This window comes from Coenobita brevimanus, chromosome 8 (assembly GCF_032717465.1).
Source record: "Coenobita brevimanus isolate Jiangsu-jjx chromosome 8, ASM3271746v2, whole genome shotgun sequence".
Taxonomy (NCBI): Eukaryota; Metazoa; Arthropoda; class Malacostraca; order Decapoda; family Coenobitidae; genus Coenobita; species Coenobita brevimanus.
Window position 1 is genome coordinate 5,015,405 of NC_136961.1, and position 27,912 is coordinate 5,043,316.

At 42.7% G+C, this 27,912-nt stretch overlaps 1 protein-coding gene across 1 annotated transcript in view; it reads right to left on the reverse strand.

The window, feature by feature from the left end:
- The window catches only part of LOC145406265 (QRFP-like peptide receptor), a 197,502-nt gene that overhangs the window by 119,646 nt on the left and 49,944 nt on the right, over positions 1-27,912 (reverse strand). Inside the window, exon 3 of the mRNA XM_080277440.1 lies at positions 12,837-13,071. Within this exon, the coding sequence (XP_080133566.1) occupies positions 12,837-13,071 (235 nt within the window). The remainder of the gene's footprint in view (positions 1-12,836; positions 13,072-27,912) is intronic.

Sequence of the window (27,912 nt, forward strand, 5' to 3'; positions counted from 1 at the left end):
GTTGTTTATCATGGTACTTGAAGCCCTTTCACGTGACTTTAGAAACGGACTCCCGTGGGAGTTGTTGTATGCTGATGATTTGGTGTTGATTGCAGAGAATGAAAGGGAGGCGGAGGAAAGGTTTAGGAAGTGGAGAGATGGTATGGGGCAAAAGGGTTTAAGGGTAAATGCAGATAAAACAAAAGTGATGATATCTAGGGTTGGTGGCGGTACTGTCAAAGACGAGGGAGAGTGGCCATGTGCTGTTTGCCACAAGGGCGTGGGAAGTAATTCCATCTTGTGCGGTGTGTGTGATAAATGGGTGCATAAGAGATGTAGTGGTATCAGAGGTAGACTGCAAGATAATGCTGATTTTATGTGTACAGCGTGCCGGGGTGAGCAGGTGGAGATTGTCAGGCGTGAAAGGATTGAACTTGCTGGTGAATCTCTTGAGTGTGTGGAAGAGTTTTGTTATTTGGGAGACATGTGTGCTGGAGGTGGGGCTGGAGCTAGCTCTGTGGCTAGGGTGAGAAGTGGTTGGAAGAAGTTCGGGGAGCTCTTGCCTCTCCTGACATTGAGAGGGCTCTCCCTACGTGCTAAGGGGTCTTTGTATGCAGCATGTGTTAGGAGTGTAATGCTGTATGGCAGTGAGACCTGGGCAGTGAAGTAGGAAGATATTCGCCGGCTCAGATGTACAGAAATGACAATGATTAGGTAGATGTGCAGTGCATCCCTGCGTCCAAAGCCTGGAGGGGCTGGGTTTACAATGGAAGAGTTGAGAGGTAGGATGGGACTGGAGTGTATTGGTGTTGTGATGAGGAGAGGTAGATTGAGGTGGTTTGGACATGTGGAGAGGATGAGGGATGATAATTGGGTGAGGAAGGTGAGAAGTGTTAATATTGGGGGTGGGGTTATGAGGGGTAGACCGAGAAAGACATGGGATGAGGTCATTAAGTGTGACCTTAGGGTTAGGGGACTGAACAGGGAGGCTGCAATGGATCGTGCAGCGTGGAGAGCCGCCATTAGGTGACCATGGCTGACACATGCAAGCATGTTGGAGCCTTTTAAAACGAAAACGAGAACGAATATATATATATATATATATATATATATATATATATATATATATATATATATATATATCAATGGGCAGGGGGAGGGGGAGCATGGACTTCAGCGGAGGTGTCCGGTATTTTGATAGTTCAGATATGGCAACCCTGGTCTCTGAAAAGTGTGTGCACTCATTAATGATTGTATTTCATACATACATTCAAGCAATTGAAAGGGAAAGCAGTTCTGTTGTAGAAATGCTAACACGTTTGGAGTCTGTTCATAAAGTACTTGTAGAGAGAAAGAATCAGTATTTCTTGTCCTTGAAAGTTAAAGGACTGGTTGCTCAGAAATGCACAGAAGGAAATGAAGAAGAGTGTCACAGGTTTTGTGCTGAAGTAATTTATCTGTACGACAGATGCTTAGAGTATTTGGGTAAGTGGATGACACCAGTGGGAGAATTTTCTTGTTTCAAGTGGGTAACCATGAGTGAAATACGAAATTGGACTAATGTGGAGCCTTGTGTCAAATACTTGATAGACAAGGGGGTAGAAGTTGATGATGTGATGTGCTCTGATCATGTTAGTAACTTGAAGAAATTTGTAGAAAATTACAAGAGAGATGAAGAATTCAATAACAGTGCAAATGTAGAACGAGTTTTTTCGCTGATGCAAAGTCAATGGACAAAGGAAAGGAACAAGCTGGGTGTTGATACAATGAAAGGTATTCTGACTGTACAGTATGAAATAAGAGAGACATTTTGCAGTAACTTCTTCACCTTCTTGAAGTCCAAGAAGGCATTACTGGAAAAGATCAAACCTACGGAAAAATATGCATGAGCACATCGTCACAAACACTGTGGGGGAAGCAAGACTGCAACTAAGCCAGCAAAGGAATGGAGTTCAAGATGATCAGCCTTATAGTATGTATAGGAAAGTTTGCTGCTTTTTTTTTTTTTTTTTTTGACAATTCTATACTGTGCATGTTTTATATTGTAAAAAGCTTAAAGCTTACGGTACAGAGGAGCTATATATATATATTAAGGTTATATAACGGGCAAAGGCCAAATTGTGTGTGTTGGGCTGGGCCGCGGGGTTCATGGATGTCAGTGGAGGCGTCCTGTATTTTAAGTGTTCGGATATGGCAACCCTAATCTGGCAACTGCCACGGCCTAGTTATATTTCCTGTATTGCACACCTGAAAGACCAGTATTTTGGTAAACAACACCAAAATGCAATATATGTGTTGTTACTGTGTATACCTCTCGTTACGTAAGAGGAAACCACAATATAGAGGTTAAGGCAGCAGTACGAAAGAACGTGAAACGAACAGCTATTGTTCAATGGTTTCGGAGTTAAAATGCAGAAAAACTCTCGTAATACTTATTTACATCTAAAATCATCGATACCAAAGGAAAAATCTCCCATAAGAAAAAACACACATAATGGTAATGTCGGAATCACGAGTGCCATCAAATAAAAAAATAAACATCTTAAAATATATGTGCAGATTGGCCTGGGAGGAAGGTAGAGTCCCGGAGGATTGGAAGTCAGATATAATTATCCCTTTGTACAAAGGAAAAGGGGAAAAAGAAGTGTGTGGTAATCATAGAGGCATTTGTCTTCTTAGTATAATAGGAAAAGTGTATGGTAGGATACTTATAGACAGAGTTAGAGAAAGAACAGAGAAATTAGTTGGAGAAGAACAGGGAGGCTTTAGGAAGGGAAGAGGTTGTGTGGATCAGATATTCATTCTTAGATCTTTAGTGGAAAAGTTTCTAGAGAAGGGAAAGAAGTCGTATGAGGCTTTCATGGATTTGGAGAAAGCATATGACAGAGTGGATAGACAAGGATTGTGGAAAGTGTTAAGAATATATGGAGTAGATGGGAAGTTGTTGAATGCTGTGAAGAGTATGTACGATGGTGCGAAGGCTGCAGTGCGTGTGGATGGTGAACTAAGTGAATTTTTCTCTTTGAAAGTTGGTTTGAAACAGGGATGTGTCATGTCTCCATGGTTGTTCAATCTGTACATGGATGGGGTAATAAAAGAGGTACAAGGTAGGGTAGTGGATGTTGGAGTGGCCCTGGTGAGAGAGGATAGTGTTTGGAAACTCCCTGTACTGTTGTTTGCAGATGATACTGTGTTGTTGAGTGAAGACGAAGGGGAGCTGCAAGGCTTGGTGGATGAGTTTGGGAGAGTGTGTAAGAAACGGAACCTAAAGGTGAATGTAGGGAAGAGTAAAGTGATGGTCTTTGAGAGAGGTGAAGTTAGTGAATGTACAGCGAGGTTAGATGGTGAGGAATTGGAAAATGTGAGTACGTTTAAGTATTTGGGTAGTGTGATGAGTAAGGATGGAGGTTTGGAGGGTGAAGTGCTTGAAAGGGTACAGCAGGGAAGAAAGGTTGCTGGTTCCTTGAAAGCAGTGATAAGAAACAGGGAAGTGAGCATGGAAGTGAAAAAGTTACTACATGACAGTATTGTGATACCAACTCTAACGTACGGAAGTGAAGCTTGGACATTGTTGGAAGGACACAAGTCAAGAGTGAGAGCAGTGGAAATGAGTTATTTAAGAGGAGCCTGTGGTGTCACGTGGAGAGACAGGCTGACGAATGAGGATATAAAGGAGCGTTGTGGTGTGGACGTGGATGTGATAGGAAGCGTTATGAGGAACACACTGAGGTGGTTTGGCCATGTGGAGAGGATGGAGGGTGAGAGACTGACGAAGAGAGTGTATGTGAGTGAGGTGGAGGGGGGAAGAGGGAGGGGGAGGCCGAGGATGAGATGGAGGGATGGGGTGGAGAGGTATATGAGAGAGGGGTGTGTGAGTTGGGAGCAGGGCACTGAAATGGCGGGGGACAGGGCGACTTGGAGGCGATTTGTTTGTGGCCACCCCAAACGGGATTGAGGCGTCTGGCAATAGATAGATCTATATTTAAATCTCTATGCGGTATGATATTTACGCGGAAAAACAAAGCCGTGAGCGCTGTAAGCAAGATGGATCGTCGACACGGAAATACAGCTTCTCAGTGCGAGCAGATTCTTCCTCCATAATTAGCAAATATTCCAGAAAGACAGATATCCCGGCAGCTTAACTGCAGTAAGAGGGCAGTTAACAGCACAAAATCAAGACACAAATAACTGCATGTGCCCAAGAACAACCCCTAACCCCCTGTGTTGCTATTAAGAAGCAAATTAATCTGTCAGTATTCAGTGAAGTTAGCGAAACGAGTGCAGTTATTGAGGGAAAATTGTTCATTTTATTCACACGATGAATTTCCTACATGTAATAGAATTTGTAGGGCAGTTTCAAGAAAGAACTAAAGAGGGAAGGGATGATAATAATAATAATAAAAAAAAAAAGAGTGACAGTAAAGAGAAGAAAAGACGAAAAGGTTTGTAGTAAAAAAAAAAAGGGGGGGGGGGTGGAGGGGGACGGGAAATCGTGACAAAGGCCGAGACGAGTTCACTTTCATCATCCATAGCATGATAATGACTGACGTGATGCCTGGCGTGAGTCGTGACGAGGGGTGGAAATCTGCCAGAATCAGTTTATCATTTAATTATTGATCTAAAAAAAATGGTAACCCTAACTAGTTTTGCGATATTAGTTTTTTACACCATATTTTACATTTTGCAGGGCAAGCAAAATTTGTTTCCGTCTCCTAGCAGCCAATCAAGTGAACGTTCCTGGACCTAGGGAGTTTTGTCCAAAACTTAAAGAAAGCGAGTCATCACTTATTTGGGCGATCGTACATCCTGAGCAGCCTAAGTATGATGAAACTCGGGGACAAAAACTGACAGAATGAAAATAATAATTAAAAATAATAATAATTAATAATAATAAAAATAATAATAATAATAATAATAATAATAATAATATTGCTGAAGCAAGATTCAAGGAACTACGCATTCCAGAAAATGATGCGACATTCCAGATTACTGTAGAATGACAAAAAAAAAAAAAAAAAAAAAATCCACACTTGTACGTCAGATATAGAGTATAGTTTTTGAAATTTACACAGTACTTTGATGGTAGGATTAAAAATTGTCAAAAAGCATAAGATATTGATATGTCGCAATTGCCGTTATGAAATCTTAAAAAGCAGATACTCTTAGAATGCTTAACATAGGCAATGCTATGCTCTTGCAACTCTCTACCTGACCAAGCATATAACCCCCACCTCCCTGCACACCTAACCATACACATAACGTCCCTTACCTCCACTACCAATATTATGTTTTTTTAAGGTGGGCGTAAGGAGAATGCCTTAAGGACACATAACATGGCCTTGCGCAGTTTGCGTTGAAATCTCTGGAATTTTTGTTTACTATTTCATTATTTCCCCCCCCCAAAAAAAAAAAAAAAATCAGACAGCATTCTACCCATCAAAAGGCACCAGCTCACTATGAGACACGTAACTATGTAAAAGTTCATAACTATGGTGAATCCTCTCTGAGTTCTGGCCCGGAAACGAAATCTCTATGCCTGGGCTGCTACTCTGCCGCCCAGCTCTACGGATGAACACCTATTGATCCCAGTGTTAACAACACCTTCCTCTGACTATGTCAGGTGGAGGGTAACAATACTTTTATCACTGTAAAACTAATATTAATTGACTTTAGCTATGACCCAAAATTTCTTAAAGATTTTGACCTGTGACCTTCCCATCAAAATAATGGTCATCTTACTATGCAGGTCATGTTCACTCATGACCCACTACATTTGCACCGAGCTTGGTCAAAATTGGCCAAATACTTTCCGATTTAGCTCATTCAAGCATGAAGCAGTTGTTTTTAATTTTCGTAAATATCTCAAAAAGTATTTGTTGGATCTCAGTATCAATACCCAGATGCACGACTATATTTCCCCAACTACTGTACATACTGGGACATTTGCAAAGCAATCGATTCAGTAGTTTTTGTTGCGCAGGAGAGCAAAAATTGAAAAAGAAAATCATAGAGAGCCCTAGCACAGCGCTAGTGCTGGTGGAAAATTAGTCCAGGAGAAGCCTGCAACCACGATACATCACTCCTGAAAATTACAAGCCTCTAATTCGAACGGTCTTGGAATGGATGGCTTCTAGATCTCCCCCCCATGTATATCTATATCTATATTTATCTATCTATCTAATATATCTATCTATTCTGTCTATATACCTAGGCTGCTTCCCCCAAGGAAAGGGAGGTAGCCGAGACAGGACGACACACTCCCCATTTACTCATCCATTCAAACACATTCATTCGCATCTTAGCCCCAAAGGGTAGAACGGACAGATCCTCACCGCACCACACTGCACAAGGGTCAACTGTGCAATGCAATCTATCTATCTATCTATTGCCAGACACCTCAATCCCGTTTGGGGTGGCCACAAACAAATCGCCTCCAAGTCGCCCTGTCCCCCGCCATTTCACTGCCCTGCTCCCAACTCACACCCCCCTCTCTCATATACCTCTCCACCCCATCCCTCCATCTCATCCTCGGCCTCCCCCTCCCTCTTCCCCCCTCCACCTCACTTACATACACTCTCTTCGTCAGTCTTTCACCCTCCATCCTCTCCATGTGGCCAAACCACCTCAGTGTGTTCCTCATAACGCTTCCTGTCACATCCACATCCACACCACAACGCTCCTTTATATCCTCATTCGTCAGCCTGTCTCTCCACGTGACTCCACAGGCTCCTCTTAAATAACTCATTTCCACTGCTCTCACTCTTGACTTGTGTCCTTCCAACAATGTCCAAGCTTCACTTCCGTACGTTAGAGTTGGTATCACAATAGTGTCATGTAGTAACTTTTTCACTTCCATGCTCACTTCCCTGTTTCTAATCACTGCTTTCAAGGAACCAGCAACCTTTCTTCCCTGCTGTACCCTTTCAAGCACTTCACCCTCCAAACCTCCATCCTTACTCATCACACTACCCAAATACTTAAACGTACTCACATTTTCCAATTCCTCACCACCTAACCTCGCTGTACATTCACTAACTTCACCTTTCTCAAAGACCATCACTTTACTCTTCCCTACATTCACCTTTAGGTTCCGTTTCTTACACACTCTCTCAAACTCATCCACCAAGCCTTGCAGCTCCCCTTCGTCTTCACTGAACAACACAGTATCATCTGCAAACATTCCTCTCTCACCAGGGCCACTCCAACATCCACTACCCTACCTTGTACCTCTTTTATTACCCCATCCATGTACAGATTGAACAACCATGGAGACATGACACATCCCTGTTTCAAACCAACTTTCAAAGAGAAAAATTCACTTAGTTCACCATCCACACGCACTGCAGCCTTCGCACCATAGTACATACTCTTCACAGCATTCAACAACTTCCCATCTACTCCATATATTCTTAACACTTTCCACAATCCTTGTCTATCCACCCTGTCATATGCTTTCTCCAAATCCATGAAAGCCGCATACAACTTCTTTCCCTTCTCTAGAAACTTTTCCACTAAAGATCTAGGAATGGATATCTGATCTACACAACCTCTTCCCTTCCTAAAGCCTCCCTGTTCTTCTCCAACTAATTTTTCTGTTCTTTCTCTAACTCTGTCTATAAGTATCCTACCATACACTTTTCCTATTATACTAAGAAGACAAATGCCCCTATGATTACCACACACTTCTTTTTCCCCTTTTCCTTTGTACAAGGGAATAATTATACCTGACTTCCAATCCTCCGGGACTCTACCTTCCTCCCAGGCCAGTCTGCACATAATCCACATCCATTCTACTACTATCTCTCCCCCATGCTTCAGCATTTCACCACACACTCCATCAATTCCTGGGGCTTTCCCCGATTTAACTTTCTTCATTGCTTCCACAACTTCTATCCTACTGATTTCTTCCTGTCTTCTCACCTCCCTCCTTCTCCCAGCCATTCCCCAGCCACTTATACTAGCATTACTTCCATCCTCTACGTTCAACAATTCCTTAAAGTGTTCTCTCCATCTGCTCACTTTTTCTCCCTTCTCCACTAGTAATCTACCATTTTTATTTTTCACTCCCCTGCTAACTTCACTTCCACCCTGTCTTACTCTTTTCACTTCTCTCCAGAACATTTTCTTACAGTCCCTCCACTTTACACTCAAATTCCTTCCAAATTCCTCATCCACTCTCTTCTTACTCTCTCTTACTAATCTTTTCACCTCTCTCTTCCTTTCCACATATAACTCTCTCTTCCGCCTCTCAACTTCTTCCACGCCCCTATTTCTCACCCATTCATTGTATGCTTTCTTCTTTTGTGCCACAGCCTGTTTCACCTCTTCAGTCCACCACGCTGTTCCTTGCACCCCCCTCCGTCTTCTCTTCCTTCCACACACCACATCACATGCTGCACATATTTCTTCTGTAAATATCTTACACACACCTTCCACGTCTCCCATCTGCTACAATTCATATTTGCCCAATCGTTCCTCCACTTCTCCCTTATACTCTGCCTTTTTCTCATCCTATTGTAACCTTTCCACTCTCCTTGCAACTACTCCTTCCTCTCTTCTTTCCCTTCTTCTATTCCTCCATCTCACTTGCATCCTAATTCTGGCCACCACCAAGTAGTGGTCAGAAAGTCCACTCCCCCAACCTCTATACACTCTTGCATCCTTTACACATCTTCGCATCCTTTCATCCACACACACATAATCAATCATTGCCTTCCTTTCATTCAGTTCACCACCCACCCTTCTCATCACTCGCCATGTATACCTGTGGATCATTTTATGCCTGAAGAGGGTATTGGCTATCACCAACCCCCTCCCAGCACAAATGTCCACTAATGCACTCCCATTCTCATCTATCTCGGCAGGCACACCCCACTCACCAACTATTCCATCCACCTTCACATTACCAACTTTACCATTCATATCACCAATCAAAAACACTCTCTCATTTCTTCCAAACTTTTCCATGCACACTTCCACATTTGTCCAGAACTCTTCTCTCACTCTTCTAGCACGATCTTGCGTTGGCGCATACACACACACAATCGCCCACATTTGTATTCCAACTTTCAACTTTACCCACACAATCCTTGACCCAACTGATCCATACTGTCTTATGCTCTTCTTCCATCTTTTACTCACAACTATACACAGTCCTTCCTTTGCCCTCTCATTCTCATCTACTCCTGCACCTATACCCCATCCATACTCCCATTCTCTCACACTTTCTCCTCACCATTTTGTTTCAGTTATTCCACATACATCCACTTTCGCACCCTCAAGCACCTGGACAATCTCTCTCTCTTTCACCTCATCATTCATTCCTCTTACATTCCATGTACTCATTACCAAGTCCTTTGTCCGGTCCTGGATCGTCATCGTTTGGTCAGTCCTTGTCCGAGGCTTCTTGTTTGTTTTTTTAGTTAGTTGTTTTCCGGGGAGGGGCACTAACCCTCCGCCAACCTTTTAGTCGCCTTTTACGACAAGCAGGGATACTAGGGGAGTGTTCTTGAAAACCCCCGTATCCACAGGGGGGTAGCCGAGACAGGACGACAAACACCCCATTTACTCATCCATTCAAACACATTCATTCGCATATTAGCCCCAAAGGGTAGAACGGACAGATCCTCACGCACCACACCGCACAAGGGTCAACTGTGCAATGCAATCATATATATATATAAATATATATATATATATATATGTATGTATATTATCAATAAGAACTCCACAGAATGCAGAGTTCTTAATAATTAACAGACTGTAACTGTGAGAGACAGTTACTGATCTCCACCTATGAGAATATTGCTGACGGGCACAGCTTACATTTTTCTTAATAGCTCAAAAAACCTTTGGCCAATCTACAACAAAAAGTATACAGCCATGGTTTAGGACCAGACAAAATTTATAGAGGCAAGGAATGTCTCATTAATATTTTGTTTTCACCTGTATCAAACCACAGTTCAAAAGTGAGGTGCCCGAAATATTGTATGTCACACTTGAATGACCTTTTAGTTCCTTCTATACATTTGTTTGGGAAAAAATTTTATCGCGGGATTTCCTTACATGTTCATTTATCTAAGTTTTGGAGTAAACTGAGGTTGAAAATTCCAGATTTTTGGACATTTTTGGACTTGTGACGTTGAAAAGTAGGTCAAGTTCGCTGAAACTTTTTTGTAACACTGTAACTCAAAAACCGTTGGTAAAGCTGCCACCAATAATTATACAGGCCTAGTCCAGGACCTGACAAAACTTTTAGGGCCAAGAAGTGCCTCATTAATGTTTTGCCTTTTCCTGTATGGAAAAGCAATTAAAATGGGAAATCTGAAAAATAACATCATGCCTTAATTTCATTCGATTTTTTTTCCATATAAATCTTCAAAAAATAAATTTATCTTGGGATTTCCTTCCATGTTTATGTATCTATAATAGTTTTGGAGAAAAAAAGGTTGAAAATTCATGATTTTTGTTCATTTTTAACCAGTGACCTTTAAAAAATGGGTGAAAGTTACTGAAACTGGGTCACTGTAATGGGGTCGTGGTGCTGTACCTCCTCAGCAACTAAGAATCTGAGACGAAAATTGGCGGAATAATAATAAAAATAATGACAGATACAAAGACCTGCACATATGGTAATAGGTGGTGATCAATAAAAACAAATACTGCAAGCAAAACCTCATCACACATGCAGATAATCATACCGGTATTAGTAGTACAACCAACGCTCGTCAGCCAATATAAAAGGTTATCTAAAACCGCTACCAGTACTAGCCATACTGATAATCAGAACCATAATTTCGGAAGAAGTATAACCAAAACCATTGCTAGCATACTTACAATGCAACTGCAAACATATCCAGTCAAAACAAGTAGGAGCACAGACAATTGTACACTGTCGCAACCCTCCATCTGACCAAGCACTTGCTCTCCACCTCCCTGCACACCTAACCAAACGCATAATGTTCCCCTCCAATCTTGTCTTTTAAAGGAGGCGTAAGGAAAACGTCTTGATGACACATAACCTGGGCTTTCAGATTCCTTGCGGAAGTCACATTGAAATCTGGATTTTTTTTTTCATTATTAAAAAAAAAAAAAAAAAAACTAAGACAACATTTTACCTATCAAAAAGCATTAGTTCACTATAAGACACATAACTATGTGAAATTTCATGACTCTATGGTGAGTAATTTATGATTTCTGGCCCAGAAATGAAATCTCTACGCCCGGCCAACCGCCCTGCTACCCAGCTCCATGGAGGGACGCTATTGATCCCAGTGATGACAACACACTCCTCTGATATGACTTTGCCAGGTGAAGGTTAAAATTAAAATATAAACACATCAAGACAAGATACAGCAACAAACATAACCACTTCTATACCCACATACACATTCATAGCCTAATTATCAAGCCTATTATTACTGCTACCTCCCTTTCCTTGGGGGAAGCAGCCTAGGGATATAGATAGATAGATAGATTATTACTGCCAAACCCTCAGTGTTGTGCACTAGTATTATCGTAGTTATAATGTGCACTGACATTTAATCGTATGATAACACATATTGTGATCACTATAAATTTCTTTTGTGCCCTTGGTTCGAACACCATTCACAAGGATTACTGCGAAATATGCCTTGATTTTGTGGTGAGGATGGTAGTTATTAGAGTGTGATACCACGCGGAATATATGTGGTGGCTATATTTTCTACTTCGCATAGTATTTAACGTGTAACAAACATGAATACTTAAACTAGTGATAAAAAGGGGGGAAAAGAGCACTACATTACAGAGAATAATGATCTTAATATGATACTGTATGTATGTCTGACAAACAAGAATATGAGATACCGCATACGAATTTCATATAATCATGCTATAAGAGGCAGTGACATGGTTTAAACCCACATCGACAGAACTGCTAAAAGGATATTTTTAAGACTGAAATATTAAAGGATCACATCCTCTAAATACACAACAAATTCCCACTGAAGCAGTGGTGTTCTGTTACACATAGGTAACTGACTGTGGTAAAGAGGGGACTGAATCTTTAAACCGGTTACATCCCTTTATGATGCCAGACATGGTATGGAAGGGAAGCAGGCGGAGGTGGAGGGGGCTTAGTAAAAATTATAAAATTTCAGTGCTAAAAGTTAAACACTGAGTTGCACTGGCCTCTCTAGCAGAGGAACTGAGCTACCTGTATAATGTATTAGATACTGTCTTTTGGAAGCATAACTAGTTAACTGAGCTTAAGGTTGAGGTTCGGAAGAACCAGCAGGAGTTGTAAAGATTATTGGCCTACCGTCATAGGTACTGAAATGTACGAAAACTCTAGACTGTCAGTAACGCAACAGAACTAATTGTTAGTGATAGCACTAAATTTTCTCTTATATATATATATATATATATATATATATATATATATATATATATATATAAAGTTACAATTTGGCTGACAAACATATGTAGTGACCGATCACTTCTCTGTAACCCTAAAATAGTCTTAGAATAATGAATAATAACATGACGAGCATTTTCATCTTATAACCCACTGATCCGTGGCATTTTACACACACACACACACACACACACACACACACACATTATACAGGATATTGTCATACAACAAGACAGTAATAAAAATTACAAACTCTCTCCAAAAACTGCATTTAGCTCATAGTTAAAATTTACCTTCGACAAAGGCATACCGCCTGTGCCTGAAGATGTGAGGACACAGTTGTAGTTAGATGGGTGAATGACATCGATGCCTGACTCTGTCAGTATATAAACATCTCCTAACAATAAACCGGCAGTACATCTCCATACCTTATTCCAACATGGCACGTAATAAAACTGACCTTGAACGAAGCCATCCAGTTTACAGAGAAGCGCCGGCAGCACATAGTTTGGATGCGACAGGTGCCTTACGATGTGCACCCACATGCACACCAGCGTGACTAAGAGATCGGCGGCAGCCAAGTTCACCAGGTACTGGTTGGTGGAGCTGCGCATCTGAGTGTTGTAGCATACCACCAGGATCACCAGCAGGTTACCGGCTAGTGACACCAGGAACACCACCGCGTACGCCACCACCTGCACACACATGGAAGGGGTGAAACTCAGGGTGAGAGGAAGGGTCAAAGTGACTGGCCAAGGTAAGATGAAATGAGATAATAACAAGGATGAGGGGAGAAAGATGAAAATCTAGGAAAAGGGTGCATGATGTGTAATGATCACTGATATCAAGTAAAATAACGAGGAGCAAAAGCAGTATCAGGGGAGTGCAGATGTACTCGTGTGCAATACAGCGAAAAGCAGAATAAAGGGGAACCATTTGGCATATATTGGGGTTCGTGGAAGAGAACCGGTTATAAAATGATTGGATGAGGCTTCAATGTTCAGGTTCAGCAGGTTTTCTGATCTGTTCGATATGTGGAGTGGCCTATACGATCCGTGCTTGCTTTCAGCTGATGGTGTTTGCCAAACAGTGCGGTCAACCCCAGTCAGCCCTTTGGTCTCTTCTGTAAAATTCAGCCTATTCATTGTGTGCATATGCAGCAGTGGAGTGACCAGAATAAATTTTGGCTTCACATTGCCCTGTCAGTTATGAAGACAGACCTATGCCAATGATTTACTTAATTAATGCAGACTCCGTTCGTCTGACCTCTGCCACGAGTTCCACTATTTTGTCGCTACAGCATACAACAGTGTTGGCTAGGCCACATGACTTCCATCTTGCAAGGTCCTTAAAAAAAAAAAAAAAAAAAAAAAAAAAACTAAAGATCTGTCAAAAGCCTTAGTTTCATCACGCTTAGTACAATTGCATCCATTGCAGGGAAGTGATATTTCAAAGGTGGTACCAGCACCAACTTTACCCTTACAGGATCTTTATGTTTTAAGTGTGCCGCTATAGTTTTCACTAATCGTAACGTACCTAATTTGTGCTTAACTTTGGATAATCAGGCGGTACCTTTTCAAAATTCTGTAAAATTTTTAGGAATACATTTTGATCGTAGAATGAATTTTAAACTTCACGTTAATACTTTGCTTGCTCGTTGTGATAAACCGTTAAATGTCCTCAAGTACCTAGCGGGTACTACCTGGGGTGCCGACAGAAAATCTTTATTAATGGTGTATAAGTCCCTTATTCGATCAAAGCTAGACTATGGCGCACAGGTGTATGGCTCGGCATCTGATGCCACGCTGAAAGGATTGGATGTGTTACAGAATAAATGCTTGCGAATGTGTCTTGGAGCTGTCCGGTGTACCCGTGTGGCTCGTATGGAAGTGGAGGCGAATGTGCCTCCCCTCCGTATTCGCCGTGACCACCTGGCCTTGTCCTACGGCGTAAGGACATTAAGGAAAAGAAATATCGGCAATGTGGCCTGTACCCCCCTGCGTCAATACCACCACCTTCTGCGGGGGGTGCGTCGGCCACTTGCCGCTCGCCTCCACTTACTGACTCAGGAGCTTGATGTGGACCCCAGTGACTGTGACAAGTTGGTGCTTAAAAATATAGCGCCTTGGGAGCCACCCGGCTTTACAGTCGATGTTACATGGCTCCCAGCACCAAAGGCCAAGGCGCCGGAGGCGGAGGTCCACCACTTGTTTCGTAACATCATTGTTCGTCACTTGGGGTCCCATCAATTGTACACCGACGGCTCCAAGTCGAGTGAATGTGTGGGTGCAAGTGTGTGGTCGACTGAATGTGCCCTCAGGTATCGGTTACCGACTCATACATCTGTGTTTACTTCAGAACTTTTTGCTATTGACAAAGCCATAGACTATGCTCTCAATTCTAGGCATGACTCATTTGTCATATTTTCAGATTCAAAATCAGCCCTTCAGGCAATTGCATCTTGCACTACGGACTCTCACGAGATCCAGGGCCGCATCGTTAATAAGTTGCATTCATGCAACAAGTCATTCACGCTGATCTGGGTGCCTGGTCATTGTCATATCTACGGCAATGAGAAGGCTGACTTACTTGCAAAGTCGGCTGTAGAGCCCGAGGAGACTTGGGACGTTCCTCGTGATCTACGGTCGAGTCTCTCTCTCGGAAAGAAATCAATAAATCTTCTGTGGCAAGGTCAGTGGACCAGACTAAATATTCCAACTTGTAAGCCGTACCTGGGCGACTGGGACACTGCCAACCGTCCCAGTCGCCTAGAAGAAAAAGTGTTGGCACGGTTACGGCTGAATGCCACCATTTTAACCCACATAAAACCATATATGGAAAGACGCTTCCCACCGCACTGTGACATCTGTAATGCGGTGTTATCTATTAGTCATATCATCCTGCGCTGTCGGCGATTTATTCGTGAACGTGCTTCACTTATAAATTACTGCGGCGCAGTAGACGTCCCCTTCACCCTTTCCACCATCCTGGGTGATGGGGACATTGTTATGACTGATAAATTGATGGCTTTCTTGAGAGACACCGGACTGATCAGAGTGATGTGACTTTTTTACTGTGTGGTTATGGTTTTTATGAACAGTAAATATGTATATATTGTAATATTAATTAGGGTTGACAGTTGACATATTTTAAATAGTTCCTCCTCCCACCGATCTATTTCTAATATAGATGTCCCCTACATTAAGCAAAGTTCCTCGCCTGACAGTCACCAGCTGATGAGTGCAAGTGTGCAATATAGGAAGGTATTGGGCACTTGCAGTCGATGGTCGTCTGCTGGGCGAGGTTCTTCACTTTTTGTACAAATTATGTAAATACATTATACTATTTCGCTTAAGTTATTCTAATTAGGGACGACAGCTGACGTATATGGAAATGTTCCTGACTCGTCTGGTTCCCTTTCATATATTGATGGCCTCTATATTAGGTTGTGCCTCGACTGACAGTCATCAGGTGATGAGTGCAGGTATGTCATGTACAAAGGCATTACATATCTGCAGTCGATGGTGTTCTGTTAGTCGAGGTATTTTTACCATTAGTGTAGGTCTAGTTATTGTCTCTGTAGGATTTAGTATAGGTTAGCGATTTGTCTGTTAGGTGATTAGTTTTAGGGTCTTTAGATTAGGTATTTTTGATTATAAGTAATATAAGGTTAAAAATATAAAAAAACTAAATAAAAAAAATAAAAATAAAACTACAAAAAAATAATAAAATAAAAATTATTATATATATATGTACGTGTGCATGAAAGTGTGTATGTTCATATGCATGGATATGTGTATGTATGTATGTATGTATATATATATATGTTTGTATATATATGTATATATGTGTCAATATATATACATATATATATTTGCCTTAATGACCAGAGGCTCCGGCCTCAATGGTCGATAGGCAAAAAAAAAAAAAAAAAAAAAAAAAAAAAAAACTTTTTGTTTCTTCCCGGAATCATGATTAACCTGTTATTGATCTGGCCAAAAACAGTATCGGTCATTCTGAGTACACTGAATTTCCTTACACAATCTCCATTCGTTTGCTCTAAAAGAATTCCGAGTACCTTCCAGACAGAGAAACTTTTTCCATTCTCCCAGTCACGTTGTCCTGTTGCAGTTTCCTCCTTTAGTGAAGCTAATTTCCCTTGATACAGTCGTTTGCCTCTAATGGTACTCTGGATAATTCTGGTGTTGTTCCCCCATTTTCCACCTCATCTGATTTCCTGAACCTAACAGTGATTTTGTTATGCTCGCAACCCAAGGCTTATCAGGATGCAAACGCTGTTGATTGCAGGAAACCGGACACTATAACGGGCCACTCCCAGTCTCTCTTATTCAGGTTAAGCTGAAGGAATGTTTCAGTTGTGATGGTGCGGTGCATGAGGCAAATATGTTGTGGTGTGTGAGGCTGCACTGCAGCGTGGGCATAGTGGATTGTTTGTGATTTGGATGGTGAACTAGTACTGTTGCAAGGATGGGTGCTGACCGCACTACAGAATAGCTAGAGGTACTCCGGTCTCTCTGGGTAAGGTCGTTTCTGAGAGGTTTATGTCTGGTTGTGGTTTATGAAGGACGTGGTCCAGCTAAATGTTTTAGATGGCTGTGTTGGCTATGTGCCATGCATGTACAAGCTAGTGATATATACCGTAACTGTGAATGGAGAAGGGATGTTACTAAAAATACTGAGTAAGGTTGGACGGTTATAACTTGTGTGTGAGTGTGTGTGGGGGGGGGGGTGATGTAACAAGGGTGGGCTGGGTCTTGATCTGAAGTGATGAAATGTGTGGCTCTCATATTCATGAGATCTTTATTTCGTGACTGTGACAGGGAGGTTGCAAAACAGGCACTTTGGATGTGGCAGTAGAGTTAAATTACCAATAAAAATGGTAGACTGATAGCGGGTAAGGGAGTAAAAAGTGGAAAGAACACGTGAATGAATTTAAACACATAGAGAATGTAAGTACTGTAATACCTGGGAGGAGAAGGGTGGTGAGAAAGGAGGAAGAGATCAGTAGGATGGAAGTAGTGGAAGCAATAAAGAAAGTCAAAATGGAGAAAGCCCCAGCAATTGATGAAGTGTGTGGTGAAATGATAAAGCTTGGGGGAGAGGTAGCAGTAGACTGGATATGGAAGATGTGCGGATTAGGTAGAGTCCGGAGGATTGGAAGGCACTTATAATTATTCCTCTGTAAACGGGAAAAGGGGAGAAAGAAGTGTGTGATAATCATAGGGGCATTTGTCTTCTTAGTGTAATAGGAAAAATATATGGTAGGATACTTAATGACAAAGATAGGGAAATATCAGAGGAATTTGTTGGAGGAGAACAGGGAGGCTTTATGAAGAGAAGAGGTTGTGTAGATCTGATATTCATCCTAAGGTGTTTAGTGGAAAAGATCCTAGATAAGGGAATGAAGTTGTATGTGGTCTTCATGGATTTGGAGAAAGCATATGACAGAGTAGATGGAAAGGGAAATATACGCTGAACTGCAGTAACAGAAGCAAGAGGAGTGCAATAACGTGATGGATTGCAGACATCATGTAGACGAACAGTTGAAGATAATAGTGAGAAAATTGAGGCTGTAGAGAAGTCTTGCACTGCTGAGCCTCAGGTTAGTGTAGAGAGAGCAATTGTAAACAAAAAATAAGGACAGTATAGGGTGAAAGTTGATTAATCCCAAGCATCTAAAGGTAGCATTAAAGGGTTGAAAAATCAAAATGTGGAAGTTTTGTGCCCTAGAGTAAATTATAATGTCACAGTTGTTAGGCCCCAAACCACTGAAGTGCAGGGCTATAATGGGAGTCGATTTAAAATTTAAGTAACCTCAGGAATTTGATGGTAAAATATCTTGGGAAGCTTACCATATGCAATTTGAGTTACTTGCAGATCAGAATGGTTGGGATGATAGGCAAAGGGCAGTGCAGCTTGCTACTAGCCTCAAGGGTACCACAGTGGAGATTCTTGGCCAGATGTTAGGGGGAGAGAGGAATAGTTATCAGTCCCCACTAGATGTGCTGGAGCACAGATGTAGGACCATGTACCAGACTGAGGTTTATTGAGTGTGATTCCAGACCTGTTTATGGGCTTGAGACAAATCCCTTCAGCAACTTGCTCGTGACCTGGAGAAATGACACACAAGGCGTACCATGGAGCAGAGTCTAACCTGTTGCCTCTTCTTCTGAGGGACCAGTTAATTGATGCTCTTGACAGTGCAGAGTTGAAAGTGCAAGTGAAGCAGGCACTATATAGAAGCATGCATGAAGCACTAGCCAGGGCTCTGGAATTTGAGACCTACGTCAGGTTCATTACATCCAGTTTGCATGCAGGATGTAATGCAGAATTCAAGGCAAGAAATGGGCAGGTACGTGAAGCGGAGACATTTGAAAGAAGAAGCTGGCGTTGTGAGAAGCCCGGGCGTAGGAAAGACGACTGTTACAAGTGGAAGAGGAAAGAGGAGAAGATCAAAGGAGGTTGCTGGTTCTGCAAGAAGCCAGGACATAAGAAAGAGGATTGATACAAATGGAAGAAGGAGTAAGAACAGATAAGTAAACATATGAGTAAACATATGATTGCCAGTGTGTCGATGACTCACAAGTGCTGCAATTAAAACAACTGCTAGTGAAGTTTGCTGATGTCTTTTCTACCGGAGACCTGGACCTGGGATGCTCAGATCTGGTGGAGCATTGTACTGGCATCAGGGATCACCACCCGATTAAAAAGGCTGCTCGGAGGATGGAGCCAGCTCAACGGCAAGAAATGGAGAGGTTGATGGAGAATCTTCAAAGTCGGGGAGTGATAGGAAAGTCCAGCAGTCCTTGGGCATCAGCAATTGATCTGGTATGGAAAAATAATGGCTCAGTGAGGTGCTGTATGGATTATAAAGCCCCGGGAAATTTGAGCATCTCATGGATAGAGTACTGGATATCCTGCATTGGCAGACTCATCTTGATGATGTGTGATTGTGTTTGGACAGACGTTCGACCAGGAATTGGAGAGGCTGTCAGTCTTCAACATGATCCAAGCAGCGCACCTCAAGCAGAACACTAAGAAACGCTACTTGTTCCAGGAGGAAGTGAAGCACCTGAGACTCATTAAAGGCGACCGCGGCGTCTGTACTGACCTGGAAAGGTGGCAGCTGTGGAAAACTGGCAGGTTCCAATTTGTGTGAAGGAGCTATGGAGTTTCTTGGGTTTGTGTACCTATTACCGGCATTTTGTCAAGGACTTTGCAACAATAGCTGCACCTCTGCACGAGCTGTTAGAAAGAGGCAGAAGTTTATGTGGACTGCAGTGACTCACAAAGCCTTTGATGAGCTCAAGCATGCTATGGCAGTCTCTCCAGTGCTGTTGTACCCAGATCAGAGTTAACCATTCATCCAGGACTGTGACACTAGTAACCATGGCAGTGGTGGAGTCCTGTCGCAGAGGAAAGGTGACAAAGAGTATGTGGTGGCGTATTACAGCAAGAAACTCAGCCCACTAGTAAAAAACTACCGTGCGACCTGTAAGGAGCAATTGGTAACGATGATGAGCCTTGATTTCTTCCATTCCTACTTGTATGGGTCTTACTTCATCATCAGGACGGACCAGATAGCACTCAAGCTGCTGGAGACATTAAAGAATCCAGAAGGGCAGCTGGAACTCTGGCTAGGGAATCTGGACCAATACAAGTATGAGGTGCAGCACTGTTTTGGGCAGGTACATTGGTGGTCAGAAGAACTGTCTTGATCCCAGACACAACATGAATCTCTACCAACTGAGGTTTGAACAACTGTGCTTCGGCACGAGGGGGATGTCAGGTGCCGGGGTGGCAGGAGACGGGGCCAGAGGGAGTGACTGATTGTCCATATCGATGGGATGAAGCCAATACTGCCATGATCTCAGTATGATTCACTGGTAAGTTTGGGCTGAGATATTGAAGACTTACAATATTATGAGTATGGTCAAGTATTCCATGAGGCTGAGCATACGTGAATGTCAGCCTTGGTATACTCTTAGTGAATTTCGCCCTCTGCAGTTCAGTGGTGGAGGAAACGGACAGCACGAAGTGATGAGGCTATGCAGATTATAGACCTATCCCAGACTACCACCAACTTCGATCAAAGTAAATAGCTCTGGGTATTGTTTAGCTATATTTTCTTGTTTCTCCATCCCTCTTTCTTACATCTCTAACCCCTTTCCACCCATTCTCACCTTTCTTGTCAACCTGCTACCTAATTCCTCTCTCTTCCTTACCTCTCTCCACCCACTATCACTCTTCCCACTGACTTACTCTCTTCCCTGAGGGTCATGGACCTCCCATTTGGATCCAGTACTATACGTGGTCAAAAATAAAGGGGGAGCTAACTGATGATCTGAAGACCAGTGATAGAGGAAAGTTTCCCTTTACCACGTATACCACGACATTCATTGCATAAATATTATCTAGGGGCAATCTAACTAGCTTTCTTCGTAGCCTCTTGATTATCCGAATAAATACTCGTTTTCCAAACCTTTACCCATAGTAGGAAAAAAATATATATTAACTACAGAATCAATGCGAATGGTTTAATGAGCATTGCATGTTATTATGGAAGACAAGAATGTGGCAGTGGCAGGAGGGTAGAACTCCTTAATTGTGTAGTGACATGACATGAGTGTTTGTTTGAAGCAGAGAGAGAGAGAGAGAGAGAGAGAGAGAGAGAGAAGGAGAAAAGGAGGTTATTTTGAGTGTAGAAGAGGGCGGCAGCGCAAAATGGCTTCACCAATGTTATCTAGCAATATAATCAGCAATGAACTATAAATAGTTTAAGACTACATTACCAACTATTGCATTATTTTCTATTCGTTGTAGAAATGGCAGAGAGATGCGGCAACACGGTGGGTAAAGGGAAGAGTGCAAACGATCCTGTGGTCATTACTCTCCGTGGCCGTATCATCGGGCTGTGGGAAATGGGAAAGCCATCAAGAGAAACTGCCCTTCTCACAGGTGTCTTTGTCAGGAATAAGAACCAATGGATTCGTCGGTGGCAAATGAGGACTTGATGAAGACAAAGACTCGCAGTGAAAGACCTCGAGTTCTCACTCGTCAAGATCTCGCCCGTATTGCGGACATGGTAAAGGAGCAGTCAGTGTTTTGCTGTTCAGGTTACTCGGGCTCTAGAGCCTCCCTGCGATCCGCGGACGACGAGAAAGCGCATTCACAAGATGGGCATTCACTGTTACAGGACGGCTAAGAAATAAAAACTCTCAGGCCAGCAAAGCGAGTAGACTAGGCTATGCTTTACAGTATTTAGGAGCAGACGTATATTTTTTGAACAGAGTAATATTTACTGATGGGAAATGTTTCACGTCGATGGAAGTAGGGGCTCGAACGTGCTAGGGACCAGTAAACACACCGTATGAAACGAAAAGCACTGTATACAGGAGAAGGGCGAACGTGGTAGAGTGAGCCTATAATTCTGGGGATGGATGTGGGCCAATGTACCGGAAGAACTGACGAAAATAGAAGGAAGATTTACATGGGAAAAATACATTGACGTGTTAGAAAATGTTTTATTGCCATCCGTGTGAAATATGGCAATCCCACATCCTCATCCTATGACACTTGTTCACGACAGGAGTCCTGTGAATATGTGCAGGGTGGTAAAGGATTGGCTTCAATCAGCACCCGGAAGTGAAAGTCCTTGATTGGCCCTCAAAAGGTTGTGAAATAAACCAAATCTATTGTATGTGTGTCCTTAATGTTGTAGTGTTTGACTGATATAAATTCATTTGTTTAACTCATTTGTATCATTTTTCTCTAAATAAGATTTTCCGCTACATTTTCTAACTTCATCCCGAGCACCTCCCGAAGCTGGCTGACATGATCAGGCTTTTGCCATAAAGTTCTTCCTTAGCTGAAGGAACTCAAAACCACGGTGGTATACCTGTAAGAGTAGTATGAATTATAACTTTATTAAAGACAGAAAAGTATAACCATAAAATTCATTGAAAAGTTTAATATCCAGTGATAACCGGCGACTGGCCCCTGTACAAAGAATCCAAAGAACCACAGTTATGCAAACGATTATAAAAAAAAAAAAAAACGAAATACAAACTGTTTGCTTCTAAACTACAAGGACTGAGAAACTTCATAGTACTAAAAATTATTCTCTAAATCTCTTTATAAAAAATTGTCTCACATAGTATACAGTTACCTGTATCTTATATTCATACTTGTGATTTTAATATAACTTTATCAGTGAATCACATTGAGATCATGGCAATATTGATTACTTATCTTCCCATCGATAAGGACATTGAATCTCTCTCTCTCTCTCTGCCCCCGTCTCCTGCCACCCCGGCACCTCTCCTCCCTCTCCTCCCGAAGCACTGTTGTTCAAACCTCAGTTGGTAGAGATTCATGTTGTGTCTGGGATCAGGACAGAACTTTGATCCCCCTGTATATGGCGATGCTGACAGGCTGAATCATCAGCCTTCTGATCCAGTTTGCAAGCGGTGTAGTGGGAAAGATAATCTTGGCAAGAAATGCAGCCATACTGCAGTGACCAGTGTCAGCTGTAGAAGATCTGAAAAGGATGCAGATGGAGGACACGGATTTACAACCAGTGCTGGAGTGGCTGCAGTGGAATACAGTGCGGCCATCTCGGGAAGAGGTTTCCAGGTTTAGCCTTCTGACTAAGAGCTACTGGAGTCAGTGGGACCTTCTTCGTTTGAACAATGGACAATTGGAGCATCAGTGGGAGACACCTTCTGGCCTCAGCAAGTATTGGCAGCTGGTGGTCCATAAGAAAATGAAGTCAGAGGTCTTCAAGAGTCTCAAAACGGGATCACTAGCGGGCATCTGGACGTGAAGAAAACTGCAAGTTAGCTGTGACATAGGTTCTATTGAACTGGTATGTGTCAGGATGTAGAAGAATGGAGTAATGCCTATGATGTATAAAGTGCCAAGAAGGGACCCAAGAAATGTGGTTGCTCCCCCCCTCATCTGTATCAAATGGGTGCACCAATGGAAAGGGTCACAGCGGACACTGCTAGACCTCTACAACTCACTGAAAATGGAAACCAGTATATATGTGTTGCCATGGACAATTTCACGTAGTGGCCAGGAGCCTATGAAGTCCCAGATCAGGAAGCCGCAACTGTTGCTCAGGTATTGTTTGACCAATTGTTATGTTGTACTGGGATGCCACAAGAGCTTCATTCAGACCAGGGTAGAAACTTCGAGTCTGCTGTGTCCCGTGAGTGCTGCAAGTTACTGGGGATCAAGAAGACAAGGATGGCTCCACTAAGGCCATATTCAGATGTGATGGCCAAAAAATTCGACTGGACCCTGGGACAAACCTGGCCAAGTACTATGTACAGACACATGGAATCGAACCAGATATTACTTGCGTTGCTTAAGGTTTATTGGTCTGCATCCCACGAGTTTATTGGCTGCACCCCTGCAAAACTGATGCTTGGCCACGAGTTGCTGTTGATCTGTTAATGTTGCCAATTGATCTGTTAATGGAAAGACCGCCTTGTGAAGTGCTGCCTCGGGACTCCTCCAGATATGCAAAGCATTCAGAAAGACTAGCTACATCAACAAGTTTGAGGATATCTGAAGTTTTCAAATAAAGCGATAAAGTGCAAGTATGGTGCCAAGGCAAGTGATGTGAGCTTCAAGTATGGTGACAGAGTTTTGCTGTACAATCCTCAGAGGAAAAAAGAACACTCTCTGTAGCTGTAGGGCCCTTGGGATGGGACCTACACTATTCTGAACTGCCTGTCAGACATAACATACTGAATACAGGGAGGCAAGAAGTCTCGCCCAAAGGTGGTTCTGTACATGGGCATGGAAAACTGATTTCAGTTGGATGGGTTGGAAAGTGCAGTGTTGCAGTGTAGAGTAAATGTTTCTATCCAATAAGGCCACCTTACACTCCTTTGCCTCTGACGGTATAAAGACAAAATGGAAAGCAGGACATACATGGAGATCGAGAAAGGAAGCCTTACACTTCTCAAACTCATCCACAGTCGTTTCAGCTACTGTATATACCTTTCGTCATCAGACACAACTAACACTTCTGGACCCTCCTTCATAATGACAAGTATGATGTTAGTAGTAGCAAAAGGGAAAGGAATGAACCGCCATGCATGGTATGTTATAGAATTCCTCATAGGTACCAATATCATGATGCCATCATGGGTTAACTGGGCCTCCAATAGTGGATAATATTACTCCAGCTGATTTATACCAAAAAGTGGCGTAAGTCCATGCTTCACCATAGCTACGCCAAGAGCATTATTTAAAACATGAGTAGGAAGCAATAAAGCATTAACCCTATTCAAACTTGCCGTCCACCATATTGGCTGTATGGAACTGCAAAGTGGTGACTGATTCATCGAGAGCATGTAGGTTCTCAGTGATTAACACTAAGTTAGTTAGGATTGGTAGATTAATCTGGATATTGTTAATTTCTGCGAGATGGTTGGTAGTCACAATTATCTCGTTAGCCTTGTTAGTGAACTCACCTTTTTGTTCATACGTGTGTACGATTAGTCAGTTATTTGCCTCAGCCGCCAATGCCAAATCATGCATCTGTCTGCCCAATTGCACTACGTCCTTGTCTAGTGCTGTACCAAAGAGCTTTTGAGACAGGATACCTAGAATGTCCACAAGTCCTCTCATAGTACGTGCATGGACATGCTGGGAAAGATCAGAATCTGCATTAGGTATAGCAACATGCAATTTACAAAGCCTGTCTAAGAGCCTATCTATATGTTCAGTCTGAAGTTCGACTAATCCATGGAAGGCTTGTACGAAAGCTTCACTGTTCAAGTCCATCAGCTGCTGTTTCAGGTCAGGTGACTTTCATATTTCCATTAACTGCTGTCTCAAGTCGTGTGACTTCCCCATCTCCAACACTTGGTGTTTTAGGTGAAACAATCCCTTAAAAGCACCTTTAACAGTGTCTGGAGCTCGGAGATAGTCATCCATCAGGTAGTGTACACAGACTGCATCCTTTACCACCAGACTTCTCCTAGTGGGCTCTTCAGTGCTCCTGGCATCAGCGCAGTCATATCTGTGTCCGTTGTCGTTCCATAGGTCCACTTCATGCAACGCGAGAGGAGTACAAGCCACAGCCACATTCCTGCAAGAAGAGATACACCCTTAATCACCCTTGCTGTGGGATCGTAGCTTGCTGCGATACTCTTGGATAGGGACAGGTACAGACGAGGACATAGACTGTGATGAAGACAGAGGGGACAACACATCAGACTCTTGGTAAGTTAGGCCAAGCTCTTGACTTACTGGCTGGATCCTGTCAGCATGTACTACCTCCTGACTTTCACTCGCATCTTTTCTTATTCTATAGGTATGTCCATGCATTTTTTCCATTATTGTACGCGGCCCACAGAACTTAGGATTGAGCTTGGAAGTTCTTTCAGGATTCTTGACCATCACCTTCTGGCCTACCTCCAACGTCTTTTCTTGACTGCCTTTGTGTTGTGTCGCCATCATCTCCGCTCTTGAGGCTTTTAATCTTTTCCGTACTTCACTATCTATGTGTCGAAATTTTGGAAGATGGACCTTGTTGTAATCCTCGAGATTGTACACCGGAATAGGAGGTCCAGCTAGCAAATCGTAGGGCAACACCTACTGTTCTCCATAGAGGATGTAATGAGGAGATTTCCCAGTAGACGAATTGTCTGAGGAGTTTATCGTAGTTGCTGCATGTGGTAACCAGTCTTGCCAGTCATTTTCTATCGAGTTGATTGCTGGTGTCAGGACTTCCAATATCTTCCTGTTTGTCCTCTCCACAAGGCCATTGCTCTTAGGACTGTAAGACGTAACAAAGACTTGCTTTACCTCATACGTACGACAGATTTCCTGTAACACCCGGTTACGAAATTCACTGCCATTATTGCTGGGCAATATCTTGGGTATAGAGTATGGACAAATCACTGAGGTTACAAAAGCATGTGTCACCTCCTCAGCAGTTTTCGTCTGTAAATGTGCTAAAACAGTGAAAAGTATAAATGGTCCACTGCCGGCAACACACAGTTTGAGCCTTGATGACTTCTTGGCAATGCAAATAGATCAATGGAGACTGTATCCCAAGGTTTTTCTGGCAGGGGATACTCCAAGATGGGAGTTGGAGGTCTAGTCATTCCCCTTATTTCTGCACACTTGACACATTGACTAACATGGGCTTCTATGCCCTTCTTCCTGGTCACCCGATAATACTTTTTTTCTTGCCTCACATATGCTTATGTCGTGTCCGGGATGGCCCGGTTGAGGTACGTCATGAACCACCTGTAACATGGCTTGCTGTAGAGTAACAGGAACAACCAACTGATCCACAGTGCACTTCCCCGGTGGTTTCTTATACATGAGACCTTGTTGAAGGTGGAAGTGAGTCATTGGTACCAGAAGTTTAGGTAGACAAGTCTCGTCACCAGACTCCAAGGCATAGATGAGTTGAGACCACATAGCATCCTTATGTTGTTCCACTTTTACCGTGTCTGTAGAATACCCAGTGAGAGGGATATCCTCAGATATGGCAGCAGCAATGTTTCTTCTCAGCACGTCGGCAATGACATTTTGATGGCCAGGTAAATATCTGACTTCTGGGTCAAATTCCATTACCTTCCTGTACCGAGCACGACCTTACCCTGCAGGTTTTTCCTTTTGAACAAGCCACTTATGGGTGCATGGTCAGTTAAAGCAATTATCCAGTAACCGAAGATGATATCCCGGAAACGCCCTAACACCCACACGACTGCTAATGGCTCCAAATGTGTTGCCGAGTAATTCTTTTCTGGGGGTCTTAGTGCCCTACTGGCATTCGCAGCGGTGTGCTCTTTGCCTTGCTCATCCTTCTGCTGTAACACCACTTCCAGACCTGAACCTGAGGCGTCGGTGCACAACGCTAACACAGGTGCTTCAGTCATGGCTTTTTTGAGGTCGTTGAAGCGTTTCTCTTCCGATGATCCCCATGTCCATGCTGCACGCTTTTTGAGTAGCGCCATTAATGGTGATGGGATAGAAGCATATCTGTGGACAAACCTCCTATAGAAGCCAGTAAGCCCTAGAAATGAGCGGATGTCATCCTTAGACTTGGGTATAGGGAAGTTTATCATGGCAGTAACCTTATCCTGAAGAGCCTTAATGCCATCACCGTCAACTAAGTGTCCCAGAAATCTAACACATGACTTCAGGAACTCACACTTTGACAGCTTGATTTTCAGACCCACAGATCTTAAGGTTTCCATCCCTCATTTTAATTTATTAAAGTGAGTGTCCATGTCCTTGCTCACAATTGTCAAGCCATCTAGATACGCCAAGATGTCCTGCCCTAACATGTCACCAAACAACTGATTTATCATCCTCTGAAATGTCAAATAAGCATTACTCAGTCCAAAAGGCATTCGCGGAAATTCAAAGTGCCCACAGTGAGTGATAAGGCAGTGATGGGACAAGACTCTTTGGTCAGTTCCACCTGCCAATACCCTGACGCCAGATCCAGGCAGGTGAAAACGGTATTTCCCTTTCCC